Source organism: Pongo pygmaeus, chromosome 7 (genome assembly GCF_028885625.2).
Source record: "Pongo pygmaeus isolate AG05252 chromosome 7, NHGRI_mPonPyg2-v2.0_pri, whole genome shotgun sequence".
Lineage (NCBI taxonomy): Eukaryota > Metazoa > Chordata > Mammalia > Primates > Hominidae > Pongo > Pongo pygmaeus.
The window spans coordinates 133379263-133396872 of NC_072380.2; the positions used below are offsets into that span (position 1 = coordinate 133379263).

A 17610-nucleotide genomic window follows, 5' to 3' on the forward strand; every position below is an offset into this window, starting at 1 on the left:
TTCCCTTCATACATAGATATTAAAATCAAACTATTCCTCAACTCACTCAGTCATCCACCCAACAACCTGGACCCCATGCAATTTGCCACGTTTGACTAAGTGCACGTAATCAAAGTTGATTAAGACAAAACCCCTGTGTAATGTAAAGGCCTGTAGCTAGCTGGAGAGGAATGAGAAATCCACACAGACTGTGAATGAGAGAATCAGCCTATGGAATGAGATCACTTTAGTGGTTATGAACGCTGGGGAATCTCGGGGAGGATGACTATTACAGAGGAAGGTATTTTCCTTACCTTTTCTGCAAGCCAGCCAAGATGCCTAATTTCTCGGCTCCCAGCAATGCCTGTTTTCCCCAGCTGCTCTCTGACCTCAGCAATCACTCGGGTCAGAAGATCATTAACGTTGGAATGGATGGCACTGAACCATGCCTGGGCGGTGGCTGAGTCCTTGCTCCTTAGGATCACCGTGTGCTTAGCATCTGGAGAGTGGATTTCAAGCTGCCTAGAGGAGCACAGAGAGAAAGGTTAGAACCTGGCAGGTCCTGCTTCATCAAGATCTGGGTCACAAAGGTGAATTAATTCTTTACTCCTACTTTTAGACTTTGTCAGTTTCTCACGGGATGCCTTAATGGTCCTGCCGTCCATTCATTCACTCATTAATTCATCCACGCATATTTACTGGGTGCCCAAGTACTGGTCTACATACTGGGAACACAGCTGTGCAACCACCAAATCACCTAAATTAAGGTTATCTGATTTTCTTGTTATTCAGCTGATTTGCTGATTAGTAGTATCATATTGAGACTTCCAAACTGTGATTTGATACTAATTTGCCTTACTTCTTAATTCACAGAGGATTTTAATAATATACTCACATCCTTGCTGCTGCTGGCAGGAAATAGATTGAAATATATCTAGCCACATGCTTAATCCTGCTGCTCAGTGTTAATCAATTGAGAATATATTAGAATCGAAGATGACCAAACTTTGCATCTTTTAGGAATTTTGTCTGCAGCACATTTAGCTTCCACTTAATCCTCAGACCCGTGGTGTAAAGGCGTGAATTGGCCTAGGAAGGGGTACAATGGGGAGAGAGATGCACTTAAAAGTATTCTATTTAAAGTCCAGGCCCACCACGCTGGCTCACGCCTGTAATCCCAGCACTTTGGAAGGCTGAGGTGGGCAGATCATCTGAGGTCAGGAGTTCAAGACCAGCCTGGCCAACATGGTGAAACCCCATCTCTACAAAAATACAGAAATTAGCCGGGCATGATGGTGGGTGCCTGTAACCCCAGCTACTTGGGAGGCTGAGACTGGAGAATTGCTTGAACCCGAGAGGCAGAGGTTGAAGTGAGCTGAGATCAAGCCATTGCACTCCAGCCTGGGTGACAGAGTAAGACTCGGTCTCAAATAAAATAAAATAAAAATAAAAGTCCAACACCAAACCTTATGCCAGAACCGTAATTGGATTACTGGAGAAACAGAGTGAGAGATCTGTATACTGTAATTGTGGTAAAAGAAGGAAATTCTCAACAGATACTTTATGTCATTAACTTTTTATTTTGAAGTAATTATAGATTAGCATGGAGTTGCACAAATAGTACAAAGAAGTCTGGGATGCCCTTTACCAGTTTCCCCCAATGGTTATATTTTACCTCCTATAGTACAGTATCAAAACTAGGAAGCTGACATGGGTACAATGTGAATGTATAGTTCTATGCCATTTTTTTCATGTGTAGATTTGTATAAACCCCACTGCAATCACAATGCAGAACTACTCCATCACTACAAAGCAGAGATCTTTAATCTCCCCTGCAACTACCCCTTTTTAGTCATGTGTCCCCCACCCCCACCACTATCCCAAATCCCTAGGCAACAACTAACCTGTTCTCCGTATCTGTAAATTTTAGACAGATACTTTTTAATTGCATAAAGAAAAAAAAACCCAGTATTCATTCATGTATATATGCAATAAATATCATTTATTCATTCATGTTTACATTAGAAAGATACAGGGATTCGGAAATTCAAAGCTGAATAGAATTATCCATTTATTAACTTCCTTTCATCTCTTAATAATCATGATATTATTCACTGAGAATCTACTATGTGCCAGGCAAACTTTTAAATCATTTTATATTATTACATATAATGCTTCTAATAGCCCTATGACTGATATTATTAACCCCCCTTAACAGAAGAAAAAATTGAACTTTGGAGAGAGAGAGAGGAAGAAGCAATTTACCGAAGGCCACATCGTTGGTGATGCTGGGATTCAAACCCATGTTAAACAGGTTCAAAAGCCTGTGAATTTAAATGCTATACCACGATGCCTCTCCTTGAGATTGGACAATGTCCTATGGGGGGCACTCACTGTCTTCTGCAGTGATGTGAAGTGTAGTATTCATCATCAACAACTATGCCCAATAATGTTCCATCTAGCTCCTGAGTTTCAAAGTAACAATTTTGCAGATGGCCTGAGAGTTAGAAGACCCAATGCAACTTGGCCTCGTTAACATTTGAAACCAACCTTTTACAGTGACTAAACCGTTTTACCACAAGCGTTAAGTTGTAGAAGAGAGATGATTTGGAAAGTGGGATGCCACTAGGGGAACTTTAGCCATAATTAGTATTCTTTTTTTTTTTATTTTTTTGAGACGGAGTCTCGCTCTGTCGCCCAGGCTGGAGTGCAGTGGCGTGACCTTGGCTCACTGCAAGCTCTGCCTCCCAGGTTCACGCCATTCTCCTGCCTCCGCCTCCCGAGTAGCTGGGACCACAGGAGCCTGCCACCATGCCCAGCTAATTTTTTTGGTATTTTTAGTAGAGATGGGGTTTCACCGTGTTGGCCAGGAAGTATTCTTTTTAAGGAATTTGCAAAGCCAGTCTCCCCAATAAGATACAAAAATTTTATGTGATGGAACAGGGAATTCTTTAGGTGACAACTGTCCTCACACAGAAGAAAAAAAATCTCATGCCTCTTAGGCACTTTTCAAAAAAAATGGGTAATAAATGTAAGGTGAGAGTTTCCATTCTCTGCCTAAGTTCTCAGTCTTCAGTAAAGTTGCAGAGCAGAATACAAACTAGCATTCTCAAGAGCATTAATGAGAGCTCAACTTGTTTTTCTTCCATTTCTTCAAAACTTTATTTTTAATTGACAATGATGGTTATTAACTGGCTTTTCAAGTTATTCTGCCAATATTCATTATTCTAGGAATTTAAAACATACAAATACTTCATTTACAATATTTTCTTTTGAAGGCCTTCTTAAAAATTTTGACAAGGGTAACTTTATTAAAGCAAAGAACTGAAGATAATTTTAAAGAACTCTACCTCCACCATCTTTCCTAACTTCTATATTCATTGAGAAATTATGCAAGATTAAGTTTACTTTTTTCCAGCACTGCTGTTTTGGCTTGTCTTGGTAGTTTCATCTTCATTTCTGATTCTGGTTCTAGAACTTCATGGTCACTTTCAGAGTCAGCCTCAGCAATCTGATGTCTTCTCTTCATCGTAGCTGAAGCTATCACTTTTCTCTGTCCACTGTTAGTCTTTTGTTGAGTAGATTTTGATGCCAGGGTTGCTTTTACATCCCTAAGAAGAGTCATATGTACTTCCTTATTCTTTTCATCTTCATTTTGAAAAATAGTTGTAGTCTAGCTGGCATCCTGTGCTGCTTCAGGCTGGTCACCAAATTCTTTATTTCCTTTTTGCTAACCGAATCTTGACTTTCCCCAAAACTTTCAGACATGCCCTCTCCTTTACTTGCTCCAGAATCCCATTCAATAGAACCAGAAGATCTTTTTGAAGATGGCTATTGAGTTCTAAAGAACTCAAGGCTTTTATAGAGACCCGAATTTCTGGTGAGCGTGGACTTCTTAAGATCTCACTGCAAACTTTTATAGCCAAATTGTCATGTACTGTTAAGGCCTGATAATCTTAGGAATTCTTGGCCTGAGGATTTAATCTACTTGTTCTTGTCAAATCTATAAGTAACTCAACAACATTTCTGATATCAATTTCAGCTAAAGGAGAAGATGCAGGAGCATTGGCCAGTGTTTGCAGGCTTGGAAGAGAAACTTCTTCAAAGCATTCTGATTAGTCCTGCTTGCATAAGCAAACATGGGGGAGAACATGCCTAGGCAATGTCAAAGTCAAACATCCTCTTCAGTCACAGGATTCTACCATAACAAAATAAGATGGGAAAAAGTCTGCTGCTGACCAAAAGCCCAGAGAACATCAGCTTGGCTAGTCCTTCTGTGGCTCCTGTCCTAAGTGTAGATACCTCACTACCTAAGAAATCAGAAAGGAGTTTCAGAACATTCTTCGCTGTAAGGGCCTTTTCAACTTTTTATGACTCTTGCTCATTAATCACTGTTTATCTTTGCACCTTCATATTAAAAGGCTTTGATTTTTTAGGTTTAAGTGGTTCAACCCCAAACATTATCAGCTAGTCAAAGATTCCCTTTAAAGCACTTATTTTTATTGTGACATCATCAATTTGCAAAACCTGCAATAATAACACAAAGTGTTATGTGCAAAATTCTGATTCTGTAGTCTGCAGCTCCCGAGCATAAAACAGCCAGATTTCTTACTATAGGGTAAACATTTATTATTTTAGGAAGAATAAAAAATTCAATGATCCCATTCATGGCTGCACTTATGCCTGTTGAAATGGAATCTGCTTCAACAGTTCACAGCATAAGATAAGACATTCTGTAATGTTTCTGCATCATTCTTCTGTACATGGACTTCTTTAATTTCAAGTTGCTCTGTCTCTTGCAAAAGGTTTTTTTGACATCTTCTAATGCTCTTATTTCTTCTTTTAATTTTGATGCCGAGTTAAAATCCTGTAAGATAACGTAATTTTCCAAAGCTTCTTTGGCTTCAATATGCTTAACTTTTATTTCAGCCATCTTGAGTCCTTCCTTTCTTGCATCAGCTGGGTCATCATTAACACCAACAGTAACAATGGGTGCCCCAATCTCTGAGATAAATTCTGTTCTCTTATTATCATCTAGAATAATGTGGAGCAGTCTTTCAACAAGAAAAGGAACCAGGGATACTGGGGTTGTGGGTAGAGTAAGAATCTCCTGTCAAATAACCATCTTTTTTTTTTTTTTGTGGGTTACCAGACGTCCCCTTTATCAATAAGAAAGGTTGGATTTTCATGGTTGGTGGATAGGCTGCCACAAATCTACCCCTTCCTACATCTTCAGTGTGGAAGAAGCTGAAAAACACAGTATTCTCCACTCTCCCACTATCCATCTCAGTGCCTCTCTGGAGACTTCATACATCTTGATGGGTTAAGGCATGACTATGCCACAGAAAGAGGAATGAGTATTTTATTTTTTTAATTTATTTTTTATTATTATACTTTAAGTTCTAGGGTACATGTGCACAACATGCAGGTTTGTTACATATGTATACATATGCCATATTGGTGTGCTACACCCATTAACTCATCATTTACATTAGGTATATCTCCTAATGCTATCCCCTCCCCCATCCTCTCACCCCATGACAGGTCCCAGTGTGTGATGTTCCCCTTCCTGTGTCCAAGTGTTCTTATCGTTCAATTCCCACCAATGAGTGAGAACATGCGGTGTTTGGTTTTTTGTCCTTGCGATAGTTTGCTGAGAATGATGGTTTCCACTTCATCCATGTCCCTACAAAGGACATGAACTCATCTTTTTTATGGCTGCATAGTATTCCATGGTGTATATGTGCCACATTTTCTTTATCCAGTCTGTCATTGATGGACATTTGGGTTGGTTCCAAGTCTTTGCTATTGTGAATAGTGCTGCAATAAACACACGTGTCCATGTGTCTTTATAGCAGCACGATTTATAATCCTTTGGGTATATACCCAGTAATGGGATGGATTTCTAGTTCTACATCCTTGAGGAATCACCACACTGTCTTCCACAATGGTTGAACTAGTTTACAGTCCTACCAACAGTGTAAAAGTGTTCCTATTTCTCCACATCCTCTCCAGCACCTGTTGTTTCCTGACTTTTTAATGATTGCCATTCTAACTCGTGTGAGATGGTATCTCTGTGGTTTTGATTTGCATTTCTCTGATGACCAGCGATGATGAGCATTTTTTCATGTGTCTGTTGGCTGCATAAATGTCTTCTTTTGAGAAATGTCTGTTCATATCCTTTGCTCACTTTTTGATGGGGTTGTTTTTTTCTTGTAAATTTGTTTAAGTTCTTTGTAGACTCTGGATATTAGCCCTTTGTCAGATGAGTAGATTGTAAAAACTTTCTCCCATTCTGTAGGTTACCTGTTCACTCTGATGGTAGTTTCTTTTGCTGTGCAGAAGCTCTTTAATTTAATTAGATCCCATTTGTCAGTTTTGGCTTTTGTTGCCATTGCTTTTGGTGTTTTAGACATGAAGTCCTTGCCCATGCCTATGTCCTGAATGGTATTACCTAGGTTTTCTTCTAGGGTTTTTATGGTTTTAGGTCTAAGATTTAAGTCTTTAATCCATCTTGAATTAATTTTTGTATAAGGTGTAAGGAAGGGATCTAGTTTCAGCTTTCTAAATGTGGCTAGCCAGTTTTCCCAGCACCATTTATTAAATAGGGAATCCTTTCCCCATTTCTTGTTTTTGTCAGGTTTGTCAAAGATCAGATGGTTGTAGATGTGTGGTATTATTTCTGAGAGCTCTGTTCTGTTCCATTGGTCTATATCTCTGTTTTGGTACCAGTACCATGCTGTTTTGGTTACTGTAGCCTTGTAGTACAGTTTGAAGTCAGGTAGTGTGATGCCTTCAGCTTTGTTCTTTTGACTTAGGATTGACTTGGCAATGTGGGCTCTTTTTTGGTTCCATATGAACTTTAAAGTAGTTTTTTTCAATTCTGTGAAGAAAGTCATTGGTAGCTTGATGGGGATGGCATTGAATCTATAAATTACCTTGGGCAGTATGGCCATTTTCACAATATTGATTCTTCCTATCCATGAGCATGGAATGTTCTTCCATTTGTTTGTATCCTCTTTTATTTTGTTGAGCAGTGGTTTGTAGTTCTCCTTGAAGAGGTCCTTCACATCCCTTGTAAGTTGGATTCCTAGGTATTTTATTCTCTTTGAAGCAATTGTGAATGGGAGTTCACTCAGGATTTGGCTCTCTGTTTGTCTGTTATTGGTGTAGAAGAATGCTTGTGATTTTTGCACATTGATTTTGTATCCTGAGACTTTGCTGAAGTTGCTTACCAGCTTAAGGAGATTTTGGGCTGAGATGATGGGGTTTTCTAAATATATAATCATGTCATCTGCAAACAAGGACAATTTGACTTCCTCTTTTCCTAATTGAATACCCTTTATTTCCTTCTCCTGCCTGAAGGCCCTGGCCAGAACTTCCAACACTATGTTGAATAGGAGTGGTGAGAGAGGGCATCCCTGTCTTGTGCCAGTTCTCAAAGGGAATGCTTCCAGTTTTTGCCCATTCAGTATGATATTGGCTGCGGGTTTTTCATAAATAGCTCTTATTATTTTGAGATATGTCCCATCAATACCTAATTATTGAGAGTTTTTAGCATGAAGGGCTGTTGAATTTTGCCAAAGGCCTTTTCTGCATCTATTGAGATAACCATGTGGTTTTTGTCTTTGGTTCTGTTTATATGCTAGATTACATTTACTGATTTGCGTATGTTGAACCAACCTTGCATCCCAGGGATGAAGCCAACTTGATCATGGTGGATAAGCTTTTTGATGTGCTGCTGGATTCGGTTTGCCAGTATTTTATTGAGGATTTTTGCATCGATGTTCATCAGGGATATTGGTCTAAAATTCTCTTTTTTTGTTGTCTCTGCCAGGCTTTGGTATCAGGATGATGCTGGCCTCATAAAATGAGATAGGGAGGATTCCCTCTTTTTCTATTGATTGGAATAGTTTCAGAAGGAATGGTACCAGCTCCTCCTTGTACCTCTGGTAGAATTTGGCTGTGAATCCATCTGGTCCTGGACTTTTTTTGGTTGGTAGGCCAAATAGCCAGTATTTTTTTTTCCTCTTTCTTCATTCATAGCCAAAGATTTAATAATTAGAATCAATTGGCAATCAAAAAAAACCTCATGACTTTTAGGTTTTTTTCAAAGAAATGGGTAATAAATCTGGGGTGAGTTCATTGTCTCCCAAAGTTCTCACTGTTCAGTAAAGTTGCATAGCAGAACACAACGTAGGATTCTCAAAAGCATTAATCTCAGCTTGCTTTTCTTTCTTTTCTTTAAAACTTTATTTTTAATCAACAATGGTGGTTATCAACTGGCTTTCAAGTTATTCTATCAATATCTATTATTCTAGGAATTTAAAGCATGCAAATACGTCATTTACAATATTTTGTTTTGAAGGCTGGCATTTGTTTTCAAAGAAACGACATCTTGGGAAACAGCCACTCCACAGGTATCACACACACAAAAGTAATGCCAGCAAAAATGAAAGAAAGAAAAAGGAGTATTTTCTTTGTTGGGTTGCCAGCATGGCCCTAGGATAAAGCAGACTTGCAAACAGAGGTACAGGTTAGTGATGCAGAGGCCCATTTCTTCCAGGTTTTGACAGCGCTTATCATTATTATTAATTTTTAAGTAAACTTTTAAAGTATAACATACAGACGGAAAAGTGCACAAATTGTAGATGTCCACCTCAATTGTATTTTTGCAAAGAGAATATATGTGTGTGTGTCACCATCACTCAGATCAGGAATAGAATATTACAGTCATCCCAGAAATTCCTTCTGTATGCTCTTTCCAGTTCCTGTCCTCCAATATAATCACTATTCGAATTTCTAACACTATGGATTACTTTTGCCTGAGGCAAAAATGGATGAATTTTTGTTTGCTTTCATTTTTTGTTGTTACCTGAAGTGTAGGGAGGATCTAGGACAATTTCTGAGGCAAAGTTGAAATACCAGGTCCCATACTTTTTGGCGGTGATTCTCAAGGCATGGCCACAGACCAGCAGTATTTGCGTGCAAATTATAGGTTTCCCCCTCAGGCCTACTTAACTAGGAACTCTGGGGGTGAGGTCCAGCAATCATCCTTCAGGAAAATCTGACTCTAGTCAAGTTTGAGAAGGGCTGCGCCATAGGTTCCTTTAATAAAAGGACTGAGCTTAGTTGTTTGCCAGGCTTCCCAATGGCTGAGAGGGACATGGAATGGTGAACTGAGCTTCCCCTGTCAGTTTTCAGAGAAAGAATACAAAAGACACAGAGCAGAGAGGCCTGTTGCTTTTTATCACCAAAAAGAACAGCAAGGTTCTCAACCAAAAGTATTCTTCAGATATCCTTTAATAGCCTTCTTTTTAAAAAATCATTCAGTTAAATATAAATGGTTGGACCCTATCCCAGTCCTACTGAGTAAAAATCTCCAGAGATTGAAGCCTGGGCATATGCTTTAAATGTTCCACAAATTATATAGATTAAAGACCACTGCAGGCCTCTCTGAGGCTAAGCTGGAGCCCCTAAGGAGCTGCGCCTATTGGTAGTTGTCCCCAGAAGGGCAATACAACAGATGGCTCCTGGAGAGTATGTTAGTTATGGACTACTGACTAACAAATTCCTCCCAATTAAAATTTGGCTTAAAATTCCAGGCCAGCCATAGTGACTCATGCCTGTGATCCCAGCACTTTGGGAGGCTGAAGTGGGAGGATTTCTTGAGCTCAGGAGTTTGAGACCAGCCTGGGCAAGTAGGGAGGCCCCAACTCCACAAAAAATTTAAAAATTAGAAAGGCATGATGGTGCATACCTGTAGTCCCAGCTACTCAGGAGGCTGAGGTGGGAAGATTGCTTGGGGCCAGGAGGTCAAGTCTGCAGTAAAAGCCATGATTGCACTACTGCACTTCAGCCTGGGTGACAGAGCAAGACCCTTACTGAAAAAGGAAAACAAAACAAAACAAAATTCCAAACGTCTGTTATCTCACAGTATCTGTAGGTCATGAATTTGGGAATGGCTTAGCTGAGTGGTTCTGGCTCAGGAATTTGCAGTCAGGATGCTGACAGGGGTTGCAGGCATCTGAAGGCTTGACTGGGGTTGAGGATCCACTTCTAAGATGGCTCCCTCTTATGGCCATTGGCAGGAGGCCTCAGTTTCTTGCCATATGAGCCTTTCTAAAGGCTGCTTGAGTGTTCTCCTGACATAGCAGCTTGTTTCCTCCAAAGAAAAAAAGGAACTGCTATGCCTTTTCTGACCTGGTCTTCAAAGGCACACACCATGTTTGTTGTTATTGTTTCTTTGATTTTTAAATTTCAATAGTTTTGGGGGAACAGGTGGTTTTTGGTTACACGGGTAAGTTCTTTAGTGGTGATTTCTGAGATTTTGGTGTACCCATCACCCGAGAAGTGTACACTGTGCCCAATGTGCAGTCTTTTATCCCTCACCACCCTCCCACCCTTCCTCCTGAGTCCCCAGAGTCCATTATATCATTCTTCTGCCTTGGCATTCTCATAGCTTAGTTCCCATTTGTAAGAACATATGATATTTGGTTTTCCATTCCTGCGTTACTTCATTTAGAATAATAGTTTCCAACTTCATCTAGGTTGCTGCAAATGCCATTATTTTGTTCCTTTATATGGCTGAGTAGTATTCTGTGGTGTATGTATATCACATTTTTTTATCCACTCATTGGTTGATGGGCATTTACGTTGTTTCCACATTTTTGCGGTTGTGAATTGTGTTGCTATAAACATGAATGTGCAAGTGTCTTTTTCATATAATGACTTCCTTTCCTCTGGGTAGATACCCAGTCATGGGATTGCTGGATCAAATGGTAGTTCTACTTATAGTTCTTTAAAGAACCTCCATCCTGTTTTCCATAGTGGTTTTACTAGTTTACATTCCCACCAGCAGACACACCATGAGTTCTGGTTTATTCTTTTTGTTAGAAGTGAGTCACTAAGTCCAATACACATTCAAGAAAATGAGAATTAGGCTCCACTAGGATACAAGGAAGAGTACCAAAGCATTTGTAGACATATCTATATCTTAAAACCACCATAGAGAAGCTTTCAGATGAAGTAAAGTCCTGCAAAAAGCCTTTGCAAATGTAGAGGGAGAGTTTTTGGAGCTGTGAACCAGTAGCCTATGAAGATCTTACAGATCCAAGTAAAGAGGGAAATCGTTCTTTTTAACTAAGCTTTGGCTCTGGATTATAAGATGAGACACATGTTAGACTTAAGATAGGAGTCAGTGATAATAGGAGAGTTGAGAATGAGCCTCTCACTGACAACACACAAGAGCAGCATGAAACCACCAAATGTGATGGTTGGTTAAGAATTGTTGGGCTGATCTGACAAAACTTTGGCACGGAAGGAGTGTCAATTATTTGTGCAATGAGTAATTAAAAGAATTCAGCAACCTACCTTCCCCCTTTTTTTCCCTCACCCCCAACAAAACCCAAAGGGAGAGAAGAAAGGGCTACAAACTTCCTCTTTTAATATCAATGAGCTCTACTATCTAAGGCAAATGATAGGTACTTGGTATCCCTGAAGTCCTTCAAATCCCTGGGGGACAACTCACGATTCTCAACAAGGTCATGGGGTGATTTTATACCTATATATCTCCATTACCTGGCATTAACTGAACTTCAAATACACGCATTTTGACCTAATTTGTTATTTGACCTCATTTTATCAAAACGTGATCCAGTGTAATGCATGTTCCAGAAGAGAAAGTGATAGAGAGTAAAGAAATTCCATTCCTGGCTGGCTGTGCAGTAGTTCTTTCAGCAGCCCATATTCTCGCCACTTGAAAAGATGCATGCTGGAATGCACATTGGCTTTATGACTTTCAGACTGGCTTTATGACTTATTGGATTCAGATTGGCTTTATGACTTATTGGCTGTGAAGCATTAGGTAAGTTACTTAAACTCCCTAAGCCTCGATTTCTTTATCTGTAGAATGCCTCAATATACTTGTCTATTGAGATTATTGAAAAGATGAAATGAAATAACATGCATGAGATGTCACAGTGCCATGCTCATCTTGATCAGTCTTCCTAGTTTACAATGAATAGTCTTTCCAAATTTGTGCACAATAAAACTGTATTGGTCCAATGAAGCATGGAGAGTCCTCCAGGGCAGGTGGGCTATAGTCCAACTCCCTTCCAGAGTACTGGGATTTGCAGAAAAATGCAAGCCCTAGGAAAAACTAAAAGGTTATACAAAGGCTCTTTCTACTATCCTGGAATGGAAAATAAAATAACTTTAGGAAAAGATGCATGAGTCTTTTGCAAGATACTGAAAGATTTGGGGCAAACCTGATAACATGTCACCCTTTAACCCATCTACCTCTTTGTTCTAAAAACAAAAAAGAGCTATATGAGGTTCCTGTTAAGGGGCACAAGTTAGTAAGAGTTGTGACTGTAACTAGAGCTACAATTAGCTGTTGAAGTCTCTTTGCTTTCTCATAGCCTGAGCTAATCAGTGACTCTGCGGTGAAAAGAGATGAGAATGGTTTCATTTTTTCAGTAGGTTTTTTGCTGATAACGTACCTCAAAAGAACCATTTTGTAGGGTCAAATGTTTAGTATTATGTGTTTTTTTTAAAAAGGTAGTTTCAACTTCAACAATTACATAATGAACACATGGAAGGAGGTAAAATGAGGAAATGCAGTAAGAAGAGGGTAGGGAGAAGGAGAGAAAAAAGGAAAACAGAAAAAACTCAAGAGTGAAAACTAAGTGGTGTGTGGAAATGTCATTGTGCCTGGGTGGTTGAAGTCATTAAAGTCAGAGAGCCAAAAATACCTAACAGAGTGGAGCGAAAAAAGAGCCGGACAGAACAGTGAGAATAATATATCACTGATGTAAAAACAACTCATATGATGCTTGTAAATGTGGAAACTATAACTATCCCTGGAGGGGTTATAGAGATGAGTTCAATTAGGAGGGAAACTGAGTGACAGGAGGACAAAATTGGAAGGGAGATTTTTACTGTATAACTTTGTATCTTCTAAATTTTGTTCCAGGCGCACTTATCATGTATTCAATGCATTTAAACAAAAGAGAAGGACGGGCCATAGGATAGATCTATTGGTTAAAACCATCTTGTCTCAAGCCCAAGCTGTCATTTGTAAACTATGCTTCTTATGGATATCTGTTGTTTGTCTGCCATTTCCATACCCTGCTTTTCTGGTAATAGGGTTTATCCTCAGTCTCATTCTATGTGGTCTGGGGGATTTGATGGCTTGAGGGTTGTAGGCATGAAACAATTTGGACCAAAGAGATCCAGGCCCAGACTTTCTGCTGAATCCAGTGTAATGCACATTCCAGAATAGAAAGTGATAGAGAGTAAAGAAATTCTATTCCAGGAATAATTGTTAAGGAGACTTTTTTCCCCCCTCATTGTAAATACTGGGGGGTTGGATGCAATCACGGATCTGTGATGACCATCTTGCCATTGAGAGGGAAGGACTTGCTCTTCTACGTTCCTTTTTTTTTTTTCTCAAGCCAGTTCAAATTGGGCTTACTTTCAAAATACAGCCAAAAGTCCTGACTCATACACTGACCTCAAATAGGTCTTTTCATTTCTCTGAGCCTCAAGTTTCTTCATCCCATGTAAAATTGAGATGGTGGTAGTAATGATCAAAGTGGTGATGATGATGATAATGAAGGTGATAACATTCACAGGGTTACTGGAGTATCAAATGAGATAATAATTATGAAAGTGCTTTGTGACCTGATGTTAGTAGTTGTCACTTATGTTTTTAACATTTTAAGACTTTCTGTTGACTTAGTAAATGGGAGAAAAAAACTATATTAGTGAACATAATGTTTTCCTATTATCTATGCCTATAGGTCTCTCTTAGAAATTCTATTAGTAAAGAGTCAAGGCATGCATATTGAAACAGAAAATCCCAGTAAATCTCTTGGGTTACAAAACGGAGTAAGAAACATGCAATGCTGTCACAGCTAATTAGCAAGTGTTTTAGAACACTGATGAGGTGTCTGGCGTGTGTTATGTGCTGTAGAGGCAACTGGAGTACATGGTCTCTGCCTCCAATTAACTCACCCTGTGCAGTGCATTGAATATTATCCCTCCAAAATTCATGTTCCTGGGGAACCTCAGGATGTGACTTTATTTGGAAATAGGATCTTTGCAGATGTAATTAAGGGAAGGATTCAGATGAGATCCTTATCTCATTATCTCATTATTCCACCCAGTGTATTAGGGTGGGTCCTAAATCCAATGAGAGTGCTGTATTATAAGAGACAGAAAAGACAGGTGATGTGCAGAAAAGAAGGTGATGTGAAGGTGGAGGCAGAGATTGGAGTGATGCAGCCGCAAGACAGGGAATGCCAATGAGGGCAGGCAACCACGAGAAGTTAGGAGAGAGGCATGAAATGGTTTCTCCCTGAAAACATCCAGAAGAAACCAACCCTGCTGACATTTTGATTTCAGACTTCTGGTCTCCAAAGCTGAGAGAGGATAAATTTCTACTGTTTTAAGCTACCCAGTTTGTGGTACTTTGTTATGCCAATCCTAGAAAACTATTTTACACAAATACATCATGTAACTATCTTCCTGGGTATTGCAGAACCAGGACTGCACTACTATTTAAAATATATGGGCGCTTAAAGAAATTCATAAGATGAATTTAGATCATTGAGAGCTGTGGAATCATGTGTCCATTTTAGCTCACTTTGGAGTTAAAAAGTTGTCTTCTTAGGGCCGGGTGCTGTGGCTCATGCCTGTAATCCCAGCACTTTGGGAGGCCAAGGTGGGTGGATCACGAGGTCAGGAGATCGACACCATCCTGGCTAACACGGTGAAACCCTATCTCTACTAAAAATACAAAAAATTAGCCGGGCATTGTGGCAGGTGCCTGTAGTCCCAGCTACTCGGGAGGCTGAGGCAGGAGAATGGTGTGAACCCGGGAGGCGGAGCTTGCAGTGAGCCCAGATGGCGCCACTGCACTCCAGCCTGGGAGACAGAGCGAGACTCTGTCTCAGAAAAAAAAAAAAAAAAAAAAAAAGTTGTCTTCTTGGCAATAAATCTTACTCCCACCAACATTCAGTTTTATAGCCCAGAAAGAAAATGGGGAACCATTCTGAAGTAAGGACATATATAAAGCATGCTGGCCCAGGGTAGGTCTCCACTCAGTAAAGGACAGTGCCCTCGACTTCCTTCTTGGGGTAAAGAAAACCTAGACAACTTCCTTGCTGGCTGATGAGCCCTACACTTCTGGAACCGGGGAAAAAGAGGGAGGGAGGGAGTAAAGCAGCAATGAAGTCAGGATGGCTGATTGGAGCTATTTTCAGCAGGCCAGTCTTTTATAACTCCTATTTTGTTCCCCAGTTGAACTGACCACTGCTTGATGAATTGTGTTTATCTGTAGTTCAGCGATAAAATTCTCTTTTAATTCCCTGCTGAATAGAAATATTTAGGGCAATGCCACAGCTGTGTTTATTCTCACACTCTACCACAGTTATGTAAATACTGCCTATGGAACTATTTCTGATAACAGCCCATCCCAACCCCAAGGAATTATACGCTCACTCTCGATGTCTGCCAAGATGAGCCATTTCGATCCAGCTTGGCACGGCGTATGAATGATATCACAGCTTCTCAGAGATCATTTGGCAAAACTTACAATAAAAGAGTAATTTTCTTCCCCTCTTGCTCTCTCAAAGGGTTCCATGGAGCCAAATGATATTTCCCAGCATCCTCTACTTCCCCTGTTTAGAAACATGAGGCTAATACATAAAACTTGAAGCCTCCTACTACGAAATTAATAAATAAAACAAAACTCACAACCTGACAACAAAAGTTTCAAGTGACCTTTCCCCTCCAAGTGACTCTGGAGAAAACACAGATGAAACTAGTCAGGAGGATGAAGTCTTGCTGGCTTGCAGCAACTTCGGGGAATCCAGGAGAATTCAAACCACATGATCATTATGGTCGCTTTCAGTTCCTCAAATCTGTGATTCCTATGGTTGATGAAAAATACTTCTCAACAGACAAATAAATAACAGTGGTTAACTCTAGATCATGACATTTTGGGGTGTTTTTATTTCCATCTTTCTGCTTTTCCGTAGTTTCTAATTTTTTTCAGTGTAATCAGGAAAAAATTAGAAAACTTAAAAAAAGAATATTTGTAAAACCTTTTGCAATAATGTCATTGATGAAATGTTTCAGTAGAAAGAAGTATTCTTATGTGAAAAAGATAACATCAAAGCAAAAATTAGATTGTTTAAAAAATCCTAAAATGGGTTGTAGCTACAAGATGTAAAAGAAATAGGTAAAAAGACTGGTAGTAACCACATTTGTAATAAGGAAAAGTACTTGTTCCGTGAAGATGCAAACTCCACCACCATACTTGTTCACTTTTCTCATTTTATCCTCATACCATCCTATGAGGTGAATGGTATTAATGTGTCTATTTCACAGATAAGAAGATGGTGTCTTAGCGGGGTAGCCCATCCTGCCTTTTCCCATTAGTAAGAGGTAAAACTGCAACTAGAACCAAAGTTCATTGGACTCCAAAGCCCATGTCTTAATCATTATGCTCCATCTAGCAGGATGGTTATAAAATGTGGTGTTTTGAAAGGAGGGAACATATTTTATGTTGGTTGCTGTTCAATATCTTTTGAATACCCATCCTGTGTATTTGGAAAATTTTCCAAATTACATGTTGAGCTTCCCAAAGATAGAAGCCAGAATCCAAGTTCCCAGCCTTCCTTGTTGCTCAAGGACAGAGCCACTCACACTGAATGGCAATTCTGAAGGAGGCAACATCAGGAAGTAAATGTGCGTAGACATGCATAGACTCCATCATCTGGAAGGCAGGAAGGAGGAGGCACCCCACTTTTAGGTAGAGCTCGGCCAATCTCAGGTGTCATTGGTGTGGGCTTAGGCAGTGTGTGAGTTGTGAGACAGTTGTTATGGAGGTGACAACAGGGGTATTTTCCCTAGAGCAGCACTCACAATGTGGTGAGTGTTGAGCTTCCATAGCCTGTTTTTTTTTGAAATTTTGAGGAAATCCGTGAACACCGTAATATCCTTAACTAGAGTTGATTCTGTTGCCTGAAACTACAATCCTCAGCTAAGAATGTGGATTTAGGAAGCAGGTTGCCATGACGGGAGCTAAGGAGATCATTTAAGGAATGTGTCAAGTGTGAGCAGTTAATGACAAAGAAACCAGAAGAAGTGTTCTGCTATTTTTCACAAAATCCCATTTCAAAAACAGGTCATGCATGATATAGTATTCTGCTAAGCTCTGAGGGAATCTGACAATATCTCTTGTGTTGGCTAGATTTCAGTTTTTCAGTGACATATACATTTACAAAATATGTGGAGAATTTCAGCACTTTGACCTTTCCTGGGGAAATGATATCATTATTAGTTTTAGACGAAAAGTCAGCTAATGTCAAAACTAAAGAAAACATTTTGTTTTCTCACTATGCATATCATCTATACCTCCCAAAATATTCTGTGGTTTTATCTTGCTCAGCTGATTTAAAAAAATAATAAGCCATCTAAATAGACAAGGTGCTATGCAGGGCAAATAAATGTGCATTTGTCTTATAATCTTAGTACTTACATTGATAAATAATCTATCCCACAGCCCAATCTAGATCATAGCATTTAGAGTCTGAGGGCCTATTTTTGCTTCTTTTGAAT

At 39.5% G+C, this 17610-nt stretch overlaps 1 protein-coding gene and 1 pseudogene across 1 annotated transcript in view; both read right to left on the minus strand.

Annotated features, from left to right (window-relative positions):
* The window catches only part of SNTB1 (syntrophin beta 1), a 289632-nt gene that overhangs the window by 113988 nt on the left and 158034 nt on the right, over positions 1-17610 (minus strand). Inside the window, exon 4 of the mRNA XM_054497824.2 lies at positions 294-501. Within this exon, the coding sequence (XP_054353799.1) occupies positions 294-501 (208 nt within the window). The remainder of the gene's footprint in view (positions 1-293; positions 502-17610) is intronic.
* LOC129042187 (condensin complex subunit 3-like) lies at positions 3344-4927 on the minus strand (annotated as a pseudogene).